A 16322-nucleotide genomic window follows, 5' to 3' on the forward strand; every position below is an offset into this window, starting at 1 on the left:
GGTTTCAACTAAACATTTATTGCACACAGCGCTGAAGCCTTCAAAATACAAAGCTGAGTAACACATCACCTTCAAGTACTTCAGAGATAAAACCCACTACATAACAAGCTCATGGAAACATGGAGAGAACAGTAATTTGAATTTTAAAAAAGACACCAGACTTTGGATGGATATTTCACATAAAGTTCAGAGACTTGAGAATATGCCATCAGTTTAAAAATCTCCTATTTGACCTAGTAGCCTGGTCCTTAAGTCACTATGCCTTTGGCTACCTTATCACCCTGCCTGTTTTTGCAACTCTTTGGACTCTCTTGGCTCTAGTTTACTCCTTTACAACTTTTCCAGGGGAACATTTCAGCAAAGCTATTTCAAAAGCGTGGTTAAGTCTATGACCCAGGAATTTTACTCATAGAAACTTACAAGGAAACAGGGATGCTTTCAAAATCATAAATTACTTCAGTGTTATTTATATTAACAAAAATTTTAAACTTAAATGCTTAACAAGAGGGTAGGGTTGGATAAATTAAAATAACATCCACATGAGAAATTATTAAACCATTAAAATTTGTTTTTCAAGGAATATTTAATGACAAGGTAGATAATAACATATGCTTATCTAACATGTAATTTTTTATCACTGTAGCTAAAGCAAAATGGACGTCCTGTTCGCCAGACCTGCTTTTATTTATTTCAGTGCAATTTGAAAAATACTGTATAATTTTGGGACATCAGAATTTGAATAGGTGCCAGTTTTCTCTCCTTTTTTTCATATGGGAAAAGAAAATTCCTTTGAAAACCACTTGAAGCTCGGACAAAAATTCCACAGCTATCTTCCTCAGGATCACTTTGTAGAGTCTTCAAGATTCAGAAACAAAGGAAGCTTCAATTCAGCCTTTCAGAGAAGACATTCCAGCTCGCATGATCTCATCAACCAAGAGAATGTTGGTGGCAATCACAGTGCTGAAAGGGGGGGGGGGGTAAATCAGATGGCTTAGATATGAACCCTCATTCAACTTTCTATTTCTAAATAAGCTGCACACATTACATTGAATTAAACTTCCTCTTTCCCCTCTACACAGACGGCTAGTTTATTTTCTGTACTTTTAGTTGATTACGTTATTTCTTTGGGGCAAGCAGGGGGGAAGAAAGCAGCAACTAAAACAGAACACCCCTACCAAACAGTATGAAGATTCTCTAAAGGGTAATTTTAATTTTGATTTCCCCCAACTTACCAGGAGTGAAGAAGCTGTTTCTTTACACAATAGTTGTCCCATACGCCTACTTCTGCTGCTACCATTGGCTCACCTAAAATCACATATAGTAGGTCATAAGATCAGAAGTACTTTGTGCTGCTTTGCTTATATGAATATACTCATTTCCTCCAGTATTAACTATAAGACTTCAAAGCTTCTCTATCAGTATGATTTTTCCAAACCACAATGATGCCTACCTACAATCTTTCTGAGGAATGGCTGACCTCTACTTATGAGACTTGATGGGTGTTCTCTTTGGTTAACAAATATTTGATCATCTTGCTCTGATCTTCTGGACACATTCCTGTTTATCCATACTAAAGTACAGCATGTGAACTATAATCTGGCCATTTATCATTTCCCTCATTCCAGAAACTTTTCTATTAATGTTGACAGCAAATGGCCTTACACATAGTACATGGATATATCTTCTACCTATCTTCTACTTTGTACTTGTATAATCTGTGGTGTTACTGGGACCCAAGACCAGGGCTGTAACCATTTTATTTGATTTCTAGGTTCACTTTTCAGGCATTTTGTTATCTTTAGCTTTTGTTCACCCTTGAGTATGTGTATAATCATTGAATATATAAACTGAATAACATACCACCATTCAGCAACATCTTTTTTTTTGAGACAAGAGTCTCACTTTGTAGCTTGCTCAGTAGAGTGCCCTGGCATCACAACTCACAGCAACCTCAAACTCTTGGGCTCAAGAAATCCCCTTGCCTCAGCCTCCCGAGTAGCTGGGACTATAGGCACCCACCACAACACCCAGCTATTTTTAGAGATGAGGTCTTACTCTTGCTCAGGCAAGCCACCTGCCTTGGCCTCCCAGAGTGCTAGGATTACAGGTGTGAGCCACTGTGCCTGGCTCAGCCACGTAATAGGAGACTGTCCTCTTTGAAATGACTCATGTCTACTCTATTCCCTCAATTACTGTATCTAGTCATTCCATTTTTATATCATTTTCCAATTTAGAACCCAGAGTTCCCTGATAGTACTGGTGTCAAAATGTAAAGCAAAAAAATATTTTTTCTCCCATTTTCATCTTTCCTGGTTCTATACACGTTATCTACAAGTTTCACCCCTACACATGGTCCCTCTTTCTTACCTGTGTTCAAGTCCACACCCACAAGTTGACCTGATTCTGAATGTTCAGCCTGAATTTTAACTAATGTTTCCTGAAGGTCAAAACCAGAGTTCTGAGCAAGAACCTAAAGTAAACAAATTTAATTCTTGAAAATGTAAGAATTAAGAATTGGTAGTCTACAAAACAAAATTAATCAACAGTATTTCCAATTAATTAAAGAAAAAAAACCTTCCTTAAGAATGATTTATCTATGTTCCCATCACAGAACAACTATACATATTACTGATCAACTCACTAATCTACCCCAAGCCCAATAATATGCTGGTCATAAATTAAATCCCCAAATGAGTAGACAACAGAAAACAAGGATATTCATCAGTTTAATTAAAACAAAAAGCTTGTACCCAACTATGATAATCCCTATACTGCAAATCTTCTTAAAATAGAATTATGTCTTGCCATATGAAACTTTAGATATTCAAAGCCTCTCAGAGGAATCATATACATTTAGATGTTGATGAATACCTGTTCAGGAGTCAGGAAGAAAACTGATCAAATGCGCTTATCCATAACCCATATTATGAAAAAATCTACACTATCAAAAAGACTTAATCGGTTGAATCATTTTGATGTAGTTCAGAAACTGAATGTTAAAAATATTCCCACCTTTGGAATAATGAGCAATGCATCAGCGAATGCCTGGACTCCAAGTTGGGCCCGGCCCTTTATACTGGGCTTGTATTTCATCAGGGCTTCTGCCATTGCCACTTCTACTGCACCAGCACCAGGAACCACACAGCCTGTTGGACGAGGGGGAAAAAAAGAAATGCCAAGCTACCCCTCCCCAAACAAACAACCCCCCCTCAAACCCATGAAAAACCCTCCCAAACCTATTATAAGAGGAAGAAAAACCCCTACACATATGAAAGCCGTTAATTTTTACAAATTCACTATGACAACAGCAATCTAAATATTGCCACAATGTAAATTTGAAAGCCACAATATAAACAACGTATCAAACAGCAGATGGTTCAATATAAACAACGTATCAAACAGCAGATGGTTCGGCTACAATGGTGGTATTTTTGTTACCCTCAGTAGAGTACCATAGCATCACAGCTCACAGCAACCTCAAACTCTTGGGCTCAAGTGATTCTCTTGCCTCAGCCTCCTAAGTAGCTAAGACTACAGGCACCCAGCACAATGTTCCACTGTTTTTAAGAGACAGGGTCTTGCTCTACCTCAGTCTGGTCTTGAACTCCTGAGATCAAGCAATTCTCTCACCTTGGCCTCCTAGAGTGCTAGGATGATAGTCATGAGCCACCAGGCCCAGCCCCCCAGCTACAATGGTTTAAACAGCACTTGGCAGCTCTTTCAAGCCATTAGTACTAGTTCATATTTGTGTTCACCTTTAACAATGATATGCTATGAAATAACTTAGCATATCATCAGTCATTTAAAAGGGAAGACTGCTTTTGCATGGTGTCTGGCTGTGTAAACTACTGATAAAAGAACACAGTATTCAGCCATGCCTTTCAGACCAGGAAAAGAATACGGTTTAAATACGGTCAGGATCTTACCATCATCAATAGCATTTTTAACAGCCCTCAAGCCATCTCTTATTGCATCTTTGATTTGAGTGAGTGTGTGCTTATTTGGTCCTTTGACCAGCAGTGTGACAGAGCGAGGATTGTTACATTTCTCAATAAAGGTGAACTTCTCTTCTCCCTACATATAGAAACAGATTATATTCAAAAACAGGATTTGGCTGAGGGGAAGGGCTCAGAGAGAATAACTATCATAATAGAGAACATCAACTACATTAAAGCAATTCTTCTAGAAAAACCATACGGAAGTGTGATTTTTCCTCATCAATGGCTTATCATTACTACACATAAACTATCAAAATGCATATAAACAAAGAAAAATCTGATCTTCAATTTCCATTAATTTTTCTTTTTTTGAGACAGTCTCACTATGTCACCCTGGGTAGAGTGCCGTAGCATCACAGCTCACAGCAACCTCAAACTCTTGGGTTGAAGTGATTCTCTTGCCTCAGCCTCCCAAGTAGCTGAGACGACAGGTGCCCAGCTATTTTTTTGTTTGTAGTTGTCATTTGGAGGGCCGGGGCTGAATTTGAACCCACCAGCTCTGGTGTATGAGGCTGGCGCCCTAGCTGCTTGAGCTACAGAGCTGAGACTTTTTTTTTTTTTAAAAAGAGACAGTCTCATTTTTATCATCCTTGGTAGAGTACCATGGCATCACAGCTCACAGCAAACCTCCAACTCCTGAGTAGCTGGGACTACAGGTGCCTGCCACAACTCCCAGCTATTTTTTTTGTTGCAGTTTGGCCAGGGCTGGGTTCAAACCCGCCACCCTCGGTATATGGAGTTGGTGCTCGACCCACTGAGCCACAGGCGCCGCCCCATCAATTTTTCTACTGAAGAATTCATAAAGAAGTACTATTACCTTCAGGAAGAAAATACTTACCAATGTATACTCATAAACAAGTCCCGCACGTCCCAAACAGTCAGGATTTAGGTCATCCAAAGAATTTAGAGCTACCCCACCACAAGCAAGAGTCAGCCTGAAATATTAAAGAGTTTTAAGGGAGATGTATAAGCAACATTACCAGTTACATTCAAACAGAAGACTGAAATTTTGGGGAAGAATTTTTCAGAACTATTACTAAATCATATTTTAAAATATACTTTATCCTAAGCCCTTTCCTCACCATCAATCAGCCGAGAACTGGTCTTTCCTCCTAACCATTTAAACTGCTTTCCCCAAGAGAGCAAATACTACTTTGATATGAAATATAGAAGTGGAAAAGAGCTTTTTTTTTTTTTGAGACAGAGTCTCACTTTGTTGCCCTCGGTAGAGTGCTCTGACATCACAGCTCACAGCAACCTTCAACTCCTGGGCTCAGGCGATTCTCTTGCCTCAGCCTCCTGAGTAGCTGGGACTACAGGCACCTGCCACAAATCCCAGCTATTTTTTTTGTTGCAGTTTGGCCAGGGCCGGGTTTGAACCTGCCACCCTTGGTATATGGGGGCTGGCGCCTATTCACTGAGCCACGGGCACTGCCCAAAAAGAGCTCTTTACTGGGTGAGCTCTCTGGGAGAAAACTATTTCTCTGAAACTTTTTGAAACTGTCTCTTGGCAAAGAAAACTATGCACAGTATGTATCATGGTTTAAAAATACAACAAGTATGGGCGGCGCCTGTGGCTCAAAGGGGTAGGACACTGGTCCCATATGCCAGAGGTGGCAGGTTCAAACCCAGCCCTGGCCAAAAAAAAAAAAAAAAAAAAAAAATACAAGTATATACCAATGTTCAAAGCATTATTATTTATTCATAATAGCCAAAAGGTGGAAACAACCCAAATGTTCACCAACAGATGAAAGGATAAACCAAATGTGGTACACACATACAATTGAGTATCATTCAACCTTAAAAAGGAATGAAATCCTGTGGCTCAGTCAGGAGGATCATTTGGGGTCAGGAGTTTGAGACCAGCCTCAGCAAGACCTGGTCTCTAATAAAAACAAAAAAATTAGCCAGTTGTGGTGAGTGCCTCTAGTCTCAGCTACTTAGGAGCCTGAGGTAGTAGAATCACTTGAGCCCAGGAGCTTAAGTTTGCTGTGAGTTAGGCTGATGCCATGGCACTCTAGCCTGGGCAGCAGAGTGAGACTCTGTCTGAAAGGAAGGGGGGATGAAGGGGAAGAAATTCTGATACATTATATGAACTTGAACACATTACGCTAAGTAAAATCAGCCAGACACAAAAGGACAGATATATAATCTCACTATATGAAGTACCAAATTTAAACTCTGGGGCACAGGGAGGGAGAAATTGTTTAATGGCTAGAGTTTCAGTCTGAAATAATGAAGAAGTTTTGGAGATGGATAGTGGTGACAGCTGCACAATAATGTGAATGAAGTTAATGCCAACAAACTGTACACTTAAAAAGAAATAAAAGTAAAATAAGTAGAGAAAAAAGGAACAACCCAAATTCACTTGCAAAATAAGTAAAATTCACATTACTCAGGTGATCTGCTACCCGTACCTCTCCATATTTCTCCTTTTAGCCCTGCGCAGAGCTACTATGCCTTCTTTCGCAAGAGCATCAAAGGAAAAGGGGTCAATTCCCTAAAACAAAACAAAACAATTAGTTTCAGCACTTTCATCTTAAAAATAAAGACAATAAAGATTAGTGTATAAATGAAAATGTCATTCTCACCTTTTGATTAATAACAACAAATCCTTTATCTGAATCACCACAGACTTTCTTTTTCAGTTCTATTATTTTTTTAACTCTATCTTCAATGAATTTTCTTTCTGCTTTTACTAGTTTCTCTCTCTCTTCTGCACTCTTGTAAAAAAAGCCAGAATTCACTTCTCTATTAAAAAAAAGTTACAAAAAGGGGGAAAATGTTTATTTTTAAGACAGCAGGCTCTGAAACTGCATTAGTTTTAAGATTTAACAAATAATTCACTGAGCTTGAATCCTGCCTCTTGCACAAGTTCAGAGTTTGTTTCCTATAACTCTCCCAAACCAAATTGAGGCACTGAGTTACAAAAAGTGGCTTCCCCACAATACCAAGCTCCCCCATTCCTCTGTTAAGGGGCTATAAACTCACGTTTTTTCATATTCTAACGACACATTGCATGTGAGGATGTACGCATCTTCTACTCTTTTCTTCATATCAGGATGCCGGGCTCCGTGGTCCAAAACAAGCCCCCTGATTAAGCTATTAAAACATGTAAGAAACATACACTGTTCCTGATTTCCAAATGGGGGTGTAATGTATAAAATATTAACACTGAACTTAGACTGTATTGATAATTTCCACCCAACCACTTTTATCTGTTAAATTTTTGAACAGGACAAGCCATTAAAACGAAAGTTAACCTTCCCTTACACAGAAAATTCTGAGACATAGTCTCAAGTGATAGGCTACAGAAATGTGATCACCTCCTTTAAAAACATTTCCAAACTAGGTCTTTGAAAAAAATTTTTTTAAATTCTCCAACAGCCTCCGCGCATTATGCTTTATATCTCTAAGTTCAGTAACTGGAAGGTGGCTGATGTATTTCAGTTTTTAGAAACATTTTGACCACAAATAGAGCATAACATTCCATTTATTTCAAGAGAAAATGTCACTAAAAGTGAACAGTCACCTAGCAATTCCTATAAAAAACACCTATAAATCTCTTAATATATGGTTAAGTATTTCATAGCTTTGTATCACCTACCTTGTATCAGTTTCAGATTTATGTTTCATCTCCATGATCTCAACCATGAAGAGGTCAATAGGTTCATCTTTTCTTTTAATGGCCAAAATGGCGTCCACAACAGCCTACAATAGGAGTTTAACTATTAAATACAATTTGCAGAAATCAAAACATTTAATGTACTTGTTTTTCACAAATTTCAACAGTTTCTTCAGTTAAATATCTTTGAACTGACTTAAGTTTTTTCTATAAGCAAATACATTACATGTAAAAGACTAAAGTAATTTATATTTCTGAAATCTCAATTTGTAATTACCTAAAGAATCACATCTCTCTTGTTATTTTATTAAAAATACTGATAATTGGCTCGGTGCCCATAGCTAAGTGGTTAGGACGCTGGCCACATATACTGAGGCAGGTGGGTTCAAATCCGGGCCGGGCCTGCTAAACAACAACTGCAACAAAAAAATAGCCAGGCGGGTGGCTCAGTGAGTAGGGCGCCGGCCCCATATGCCGAGGGTGGCGGGTTCAAACCCGGCCCCGGCCAAAATGCAACCAAAAAATAGCCAGGCGTTGTGGCAGGCGCCTGTAGTCCCAGGTACTTGGGAGGCTGAGGCAACAGAATTGCTTAAGCCCAGGAGTTGGAGGTTGCTGTGAGCTGTGTGAGGCCACAGCACTCTACCAAGGGCCATAAAGTGAGACTCTGTCTCTACAAAAAAAACATAGCCAGGAATTGTGTAGGCAGCAGTAGGCCCAGCTATTTGAGAGGCTGAGGCAAGAGAATCGATTAAGCCTAAGAGTTGGGCGGCACCTGTGGCTCAAGGAGTAGGGCGCTGGTCCTATATGCCGGAAGTGGCAGGTTCAAACCCAGCCCTGGCCAAAAACCACAAAAAAAAAAAAAAAAAAAGCCTAAGAGTTTGAGATTACTGTGAGCCGTAACTCCATGACACTCTACCAAGGGCGACATAGTGAGACTCTGTCTCAAAAACAAACAAACAAACAAACAAACATGGGTGGCGCCTGTGGTTCCCTGAGTAGGGCGCCAGCCCCATATACTGAAGGTGGGAGGTTTGAACCCGGCCCCAGCCAAACTACAACCAAAAAATAGCCGGGCATTGTGGCAGGCGCCTGTAGTCCCAGCTACTTGGGAGGCTGAGGCAAGAGAATCGCCTAAGCTCAAGTGCTGGAGGTTGCTGTGAGCTGTGACGCCACAGCACACTACCGAGGGCAACAAAGTGAGATTCTTGTCTCTAAAAAAAAAAAAAAAAAAAAAAAAAGAAAGGGTGGCACCTGTGGCTCAGTCGGTAAGGCGCTGGCCCCATATATGGAGGGTGGCAGGTTCAAGCCCGGCCCCAACCAAACTGCAACCAAAAAATAGCCAGGCGTTGTGGCGGGTGCCTGTAGTCCCAGCTACTTGGGAGGCTGAGGCAAGAGAATCGCTTGAGCCCAGGAGTTAGAGGTTGCTGTGAGCTGTGTGAGGCCACGGCACTCTACCGAGGGCCATAAAGTGAGACTCTGTCTCTACAAAAAAAAAAAAAAAAAAAAAAAACCTCTGATAATTGAAAACTTTCTAATGACCATATTACCATTTTATAAGCTTTTTAATAAAAGCTCTAGTTACATTTTGGTAACCTATTGAGGTATACTATTATTTTAATTTTCTCATTTTATTTTTCAGAGACATAGATTAGACTTCATTACCACAAAAACAAAAACAAGCCTATGTGTTTGTCTGTGTGTGTGTGTGTGGCAGTCTCACCCTGCTGCCCAGGCTAGAGTGCTGTGGAGTCAGCCTAGCTCACAGTAACCTCAAATTCCTAGGTTTAAGTGATCCTCCTGCCTCAGCCTCTTGAGTAGCTAAAGACTACAGTTGCCCACCAGATTGCCCAGATAATTTTTCTATTTTTAGTGGAAACCAGGTCTTGTTCTTGCTCAGGCTCATCTCAAACTCCTGAGCTCAAGTGATCCTCCCACGTCTGCCTCCCAGAATGCTAGAATTATAGGTGTAAGCCACCAGATCTGGCTTCACACAGCATGCTATGAAGACTAACACCCTGTAATTGGAATTGGTAAGTACACCAATGTGTCCATTACCAGGGATTTCCCACTTAGGTGTACTATAGCTGACACACACAGTATTTAACACATACCTCTGTTAAGACATCTGCAAGTTCAGCATGAACTTTAGTTCGAAGAGATGTTCTGGCCACATCTATAAGTGTTTCCCTGTCCATCTCCCTGCTTACTTTCACTTGTTCCAAAAAGTTAAGGGCCTTTTCCTTTGCAGCTTCAAATCCTTCAGTGACTATTCTGGGATGAAGACCCTGTAATAAACATACAAGTACACACACACCTTCAATTAGTGCAATTAAAAGTTCATGAGTTCATGATAAAGTTCAGATAATTTTAATCTTTGAAGGTATATTCTAAATCATTTATATATTTTAATACAATCAAAGTAATAATGTGCTGGCTTTCTGAATACATTTAAAAGGATAAATACACCTTTCAATGCAGAGGAAAAAGACAGGCATTGCTCTAGCACAGGGTCAAAGCCAAGGGAACTATAAAGCACACTTGGGTGTTCACTGTGCACACCACAAGCAATAGTATCAAAACCCAAAATTGTGTCCTAACAACATGCAGTCTCAGGTAATTTGAAACTAATCTTCCAAGCAAAGTCTGATAGTGGATTAGTGTTAAGGTTTGCTTTAGTCTTGACTAGCTGGGGTTAAAAAATTGTGGAATTCTTATTTCGGTGTAAGTTTCTGATTGGTTTTTTTCCTTATAAATAAATATGCCTAGTCCTGGGCATCCCATTTTCAGGTCTCAATTATTAATCTATATTATAAAGACAAATATAAATCATGTTTACAACTTGACCAAAAAAAAATCATCTTTTCAGCCAAAGAAGTTTCCAAAAATTGTTCAAGATAACAATTAATTGTGTCAGACCAGGATAAAGACCCAGGTTCCTAGATTTAAGTTCCCTGATCTCTATCTTCTACTCTATGACCTCAGGTACTACTAACACATCAATTTATATAAATAAATACCAGACTTCCCTATATACAATAAAATACCACACAAACAAGAGAGTCTGTGTACTTCAGAAATGTAGAGATCCGCCTGTTTCAGTAGCTCTCCAATGATTAGGACATTGGAAGTAGTACCATCACCAGTTATGTCATCCTGGGCTGTTGCCACTTTTGCTATTAAGGAGGCTGTTGGGTGTTGAATTTGCTAAAAGAAAAAGAAAAGAATCACTTAAAGTGAAGCAGTCCAAATATACCTCAAACAAAACATGCAATCTACTTTAAAAGACTGCCCAAGTGTTTGGCTACATTTTACTTCCATTAAAATGTCAAAATTAGCTACTCCACATGCTCACTTGTGATGATCAAAACATTTTCTCATATAAATTTACTTCTGGCTCTGCGTGCATAGCTCAGTGGTTAGGGCACAGGTTCAAACCCAGCCCAGGCCTGCTAAACAACAATGACAACTACAACAAAGAAAACAGCCAGGCATTGTGGCAGGCGCCTGTAGTCCCAGCTACTTGGGAGGCTGAAGCGAGAGAATCACTTCAGCCCAAGAGTTTGAGGTTGCTGTGAGGTGTGATGCCACAGCTTTCTACAGAGGAAGACGTAGTGAGACTGTCTAAAAAAATAAACAAATTTACTTCTCAGATCTCTCTGTATGATAAGCCAGGTACCCTCTAAAATAAAAAGCCCAGCAGCACTGACCAAATTAAAAAGAGAAATAAAATAGTGTTCTTAGCATACATTATCATGGATGCTAATATCTCTGTGCGGACCTTCACATCTCCAAAATCATCCTAGAGATTCTCAATTAAAAAGGATCAGGGGCCCTACATAGCATTTGGTTGCAATGTTTTGTTTTGAGACAGAGCCTCAAGCTGTCACCACGGGTAGAGTGCTGTGGCATCACAGCTCACAGCAACCTCCAACTCCTGGGCTCAAGCTATTCTCCTGCCTCCGCCTCCCAAGTAGCTGGGACTACAGGCACCTGCCACAACACTCGGCTTTTTTTTTTTTGGTTGCAGCCGTAGTTGTTTGGTGGACCTGGGCTGGATTCGAACTTGCTAGCTTAGGTGTATGTGGCTGGTGCCTTAGCCATTTGAGCCATAGGTGCCGAGCCAATAACTTTGTAATTTAAGGAAAAAGTCATAACACAGACCCCTGGTACTTGAAAAGAGGTGATATAAGGGGGAGGGAATTTCTTAGGCCGTGACTACATGTATTTACCTTATACTCCTCAAACTGTAAATGTTTAATCCACTTCTTTGCATTTCACAATAAAAACCAAATAAAAAGAAGCCACGTAGACATACAGATTTTCTGATACCAAGTTTAAACTATGGATGCACTTGTTCTCTGATGACAAAAGCAACCATTTAGCCCACTAAAAACAAAACTAATCCTCTAGAATAGGTAGTCCTTATTGAAAATATTTATAAATATCTGGATGTTGACAGCACAGTATCCTATTAACAAACCCCTAAATTTTAGTCTGAAATCAGAGGCAATGGGCAGCGCCTGTCGCTCAGTGGGTAGGGCGCTGGCCACATACATAGAAGGTGGTGGGTTTGAACTCAGTCCAGGCCAGCTAAAATCAACAATGACAACTGCAACCAAAAAAACAAAAGAACATCTGGGCGTTGTGGTGGGCACCTGTAGACCCAGCTACTTGGGAGGCTGAGGCAAGAGAATCACTTAAGTCCAAGAGTTGGTGGTTGCTGTTAGCTGTAACTCCACAGCACTCTACCGAGGGCGACACAGTAAAACTGTCTCAAAAAAAAAAAAAAAAAAAAAACCCCAAGGCAAGACATTTCTCTCTATTGCATTTGAAATTTTGAATTGCTAGGCTTTGAGAATTTAGGGATAAATAAAACAGATACTCCCCTTATAATTATTATTTTTTGATCCCTGGGACCTTAAAAATATTAAAGTTTCGGTTTTTTTCTTTTGTCTTTGAGACAAAGTCTCATTCTGTCACCCTTGGTTGAGTACTGTGCCATAATAACTCACAGCAACTCAAACTCCTAGGCTCAAGCCATCCTCATGCCTCCGTCTCCCCACGTACCTGGGACTGCCAGCACCAGCCACAACACCCAGCTAGGTTTTCTATATTTAGTAGAGACTGGGTCTCATTGTTGCTCAGGTTGTATTCAGAGGATCCACCTTGCCTCCAAAGAGTGCTAGGATTACGGGCATGAACCAATATTAAGGAGTTTTATCTTTTATCCACTTGGAGATGGAGGGAGGAGATGTAACAGAGAAACTGCTATTAAAAAACAAAAACAATGGGGTGGCGCCTGTGGCTCAGTCGGTAAGGCGCTGGCCCCATATACCGAGGGTGGCGGGTTTTGGCGGGTTCAAACCCGGCCCCGGCCAAAATGCAACCAAACAATAGCCGGGCGTTGTAGCGGGTGCCTGTAGTCCCAGCTACTCGGGAGGCTGAGGCAAGAGAATCGCTTAAGCTGGGCAGCCCCTATGGCTCAAAGGGGTAGGGCGCTGGTCCCATATGCCAGAGGTGGCAGGTTCAAACCCAGCCGTGGCCAAAAAACTGCAAAAAAAAAAAAAAAAAAGAGAATCGCTTAAGCCCAGGAGTTGGAGGTTGCTGTGAGCTGTGTGAGGCCACGGCACTCTACTGAGGGCCATAAAGGGAGACTCTGTCTGTACAAAAAAAAAAACAAAAAAAAAACAATGGGTGGCACCTGTGACTCAAAGGAGTAGGGTGCTGGCCCCATATGCTGGAGGTAGCGGGTTCAAGCCTGGCCCTGGCCCAAACTGCAAAAAACAAAAACAAAAAAACAAACAAAAAAAACCCCCGCAAACTAGGCAAGAGGATCATCACTGGAACCCAGGACTTGAGGTTGCTGTGAGCTATGATTCCATAGGACTCTACCCAGGGTAACAAAGTGTTTCAAAAAATAAATAAACACCATAACCACCCTGCTGCATTTTCCCCAGCTGATTCTGTCAATCACCCTTAATCTTCCAGATTTTATTATAATTATTTTAAATACATAATTACAATCTGTTAGACTATGAATGGCAAAAGAGCAGGAATTCAAATGCTAAGGCTGTCAGGCTCTAGGGCTCCTCCTAGTATTGCACGGTGAGAACCATTACACATTACCTTCCTTTTCTGGATGACTACCTGTTGAAAGTTCATGAATATAATTTTCTCCTACCTGAGACTTAACGTTAGAAATCTTTTTACAAATCAAGCAGACTACAAAAAAACACACACAAAAAAAAAAACAAGAGGTTTTTGACCTAACATAGCAGCCTCACCATTTCGTGAAGCAGCACATTGCCGTCTTTGGTAAGCTTGATGTCTCCAGCGCCAGAAACCAACCTGTACAACGGGTAGAAATGAACCACTGTCACTTTTCTACGGCAACCAAATTAAATTAAAAGTCCCATAAAAACTGAGCTTTTCCCAGATCCTAAGTAGCCGGAGTCACGGGGCGGATTATCTCCTCGAAGGAAGGTGAACTGTGCAGCGCCGAGCCTTCACGGAGGCTGGGAGCCCGAGGGCGGGGGAGAGCCGCGCACGAGGAAAGCTTTGTTCTCCACCGAGATAACCCTGACACAGGAGGAGCTCTGTGCAGGAAGGAGGATCGGGGAGGGGGGCTACAGCGGCGAGCGCGGAGGCCTGAAGGCACCGGACTCGAGTCCGCGGCTCGAGCTCGCCAGACCCGGAGCAGCGCGAGGTGCCCGCCCGACCCACCCGCCTGCCCCGCCTCACATTTTCATGGTGCCTTTAGGCCCCAAGTTGGTCCTCAGCACGTCCTGCAACCCCCGAGCCGCGCTGATGTTCACCGCTAGCGCCGCCTGGGCTCGGGCCACCTCGGCCTTGGGGTTCAGGGTCTTCACGGCCGCCATAGCTTGATCCAGCAAAGGAAGGAAAAAAAAAAGCCGGCGTGCGCAAGGTTCAGGGCCGGCTCAGCGTGGCCAGGAGGTACTACTATCCGGGCGTTCTGGAACAGTCGGACGCACCCGGCCCGCCCCCAGCGTGCCCGCGCGCCACCGCCATTGGGTGGAGTGTCGTCCAGCGCCCGTTGATTGGATCGCAGCCACAGGGCTATGCATGGCCCCGCCCGCCGCGCCCCGGCAGGGGCGCCATTGCGCGGGGGAGGAGCCTGTGCCGTGGCTGTCTGGGCCCACAGGGTTCCGGCAGCGCGTGCTGCCTGAGCCCAGCTTTGCTGACCTGGGACCATAGGACGCAGGCGGGGCGGGGCGCGCAGCCTGCTCTGCGAGAGGCAGGGCCTGTCTGCCCCGCGAGTAAGGCGCACGCGTCGGAAGGGCATAGGGTGGGTTTCTTTCCTCCCCCACGTGCGCGTTTTGCTCTTAGTTTTCTTCCCTTGCTGCTTTTATCCCTTTCACTGGAGTTTTCTAAATTTACGTACTTGATGGTATACTAGGTGCTTGGGGTACACAGAGTGGGTCTAATACCGACCTTTCCCTAGCTGTTTTAAGGCCTAGGGAAGCTAAGATGTAATGCAAGATAGAAAGTGCTAGATGCCTTTAGGAAGCTATAGGAATGGTGCGATGCGAATTGAACAAGAATCAGCCTGTCCATACTGCTGATTGAAAATTAAAACTTGGTTGAGTCGTGTTGCCCAGCCTTTGAGGGAGCTCTTTACAAGATATAAAATTTCTAAAATCGTTTTCTAATACTGGTGTCTCGCAAAATACCACGTGTTTGGTAGTGTGTGGTATTTTACTTTTAATAGGTAATAACGAAAAATTGCTCTGCGTTCAAAAGGTGCTTGCTAAAGGGCAAATGGTTTAAGCCTGCCTCTCTCTAATTCAACACTAGAGGCAAGCACAATTACCTTTAGATACTCTAAAGTCTCCAAAGGCTTTCTGAATTTATAAACATGAAGTATAAACACTAATTGTTTCTCCACACAAATGGCAATTCAGAGTACATACTGTTGGGTGTATTAAAAGTATCTTGAGGGCGCCTGTGGCTCAGTTGGAAAGGTGCTGGCCCCATATACCGAGGGTGGCGGGTTCAAACCCAGCCCTGGCCAAACTGCAACCAAAAAATAGTCGGGCGTTGTGGCAGCGCCTGTAGTCCCAGCTTACTTGGGAGGCTGAGGCAAGAGAATCGCTTAAGCCCAGGAGTTGGAGGTTGCTGTGAGCTGTTGTGAGGCCACGGCACTCTACCGAGGGCCATAAAGTGAGACTCTGTCTCTACAAGAAAAAAAAGTATCTTGAATGGCTGGGCTCACACTTGTAATCCTAGCACTCTGGGAGGCCTAGGCGGGTGGATTGCTTGATTTCATGAGTTCAAAACCAGCCTGAGAAAAAAAGTGAATCTCTACTAAAAATAGAATAACTGAGACAAGGGAATCACTTGAGCCCAAGAGTTTGAGGTTGCTATGACTTACAACACCATGGCACTCTACCCAGGGCAATAGCTTGAGACTTTGTCTCAAAAAAAAAAAAAAAAAAGTATCTTGAATATTGTACCATATCAATACAAATAGGAAGTTTTTATTAATAGCTGCATGATAACTCTTCGTAAGAATAAGGGAACTAACCAGTCACCTACTGGCTTGTCCCCCATCTTCTGTTATTCAAGCTATAGTGAATGTCTTAATAATAATTTCGAGTGGGGTTTCTTGGCACCCATAGCTCAGTAGTTAGGGTGCTGGCCACATATACCAAGGCAGACAGGTTCGAACCCAGCTCAGC

At 42.1% G+C, this 16322-nt stretch overlaps 1 protein-coding gene and 2 non-coding genes across 3 annotated transcripts; all 3 read right to left on the minus strand.

The window, feature by feature from the left end:
- Positions 1 to 569: 569 nt before the first annotated feature.
- On the minus strand, positions 570 to 14645 carry CCT6A (chaperonin containing TCP1 subunit 6A). The gene is made up of 14 exons (XM_053555068.1): positions 14365 to 14645; positions 13908 to 13971; positions 10693 to 10827; positions 9735 to 9908; positions 7606 to 7709; positions 6990 to 7100; positions 6590 to 6749; positions 6416 to 6498; positions 4837 to 4933; positions 3927 to 4074; positions 3013 to 3146; positions 2368 to 2470; positions 1233 to 1305; positions 570 to 960 (listed from the first exon to the last, which is right to left on the minus strand). The coding sequence occupies exons 1-14, from the start codon at positions 14499 to 14501 to the stop codon at positions 888 to 890; spliced, it is 1596 nt and encodes a 531-aa protein (XP_053411043.1). The 5' UTR covers positions 14502 to 14645; the 3' UTR covers positions 570 to 887.
- Positions 3744 to 3878, minus strand: LOC128562989 (small nucleolar RNA SNORA15). Its single transcript, XR_008373667.1, has one exon. It is a non-coding gene; the product is annotated as a small nucleolar RNA SNORA15 (small nucleolar RNA).
- LOC128563003 (small nucleolar RNA SNORA22) lies at positions 10047 to 10180 on the minus strand. Its single transcript, XR_008373680.1, has one exon. It is a non-coding gene; the product is annotated as a small nucleolar RNA SNORA22 (small nucleolar RNA).
- Positions 14646 to 16322: the final 1677 nt, after the last annotated feature.

The sequence above is a fragment of the Nycticebus coucang genome, chromosome 12, assembly GCF_027406575.1.
Source record: "Nycticebus coucang isolate mNycCou1 chromosome 12, mNycCou1.pri, whole genome shotgun sequence".
In the NCBI taxonomy this organism is placed as follows: Eukaryota; Metazoa; Chordata; class Mammalia; order Primates; family Lorisidae; genus Nycticebus; species Nycticebus coucang.

What these genes read in the sequence shown, in the direction of transcription:
- CCT6A (XM_053555068.1), bottom strand. Translation starts at nt 14,501, where the DNA reads ATGGCGGCCGTGAAGACCCTGAACCCCAAGGCCGAGGTGGCCCGAGCC. An exon ending in TCGTTAGAATATGAAAAAAC is followed by an intron (nt 6,750 to 6,989) that starts GTGAGTTTATAG and finishes TTTTTTTAATAG; the next exon opens with AGAAGTGAATTCTGGCTTTT. An exon ending in CATTGCTCATTATTCCAAAG is followed by an intron (nt 2,471 to 3,012) that starts GTGGGAATATTT and finishes TGTTTACTTTAG; the next exon opens with GTTCTTGCTCAGAACTCTGG.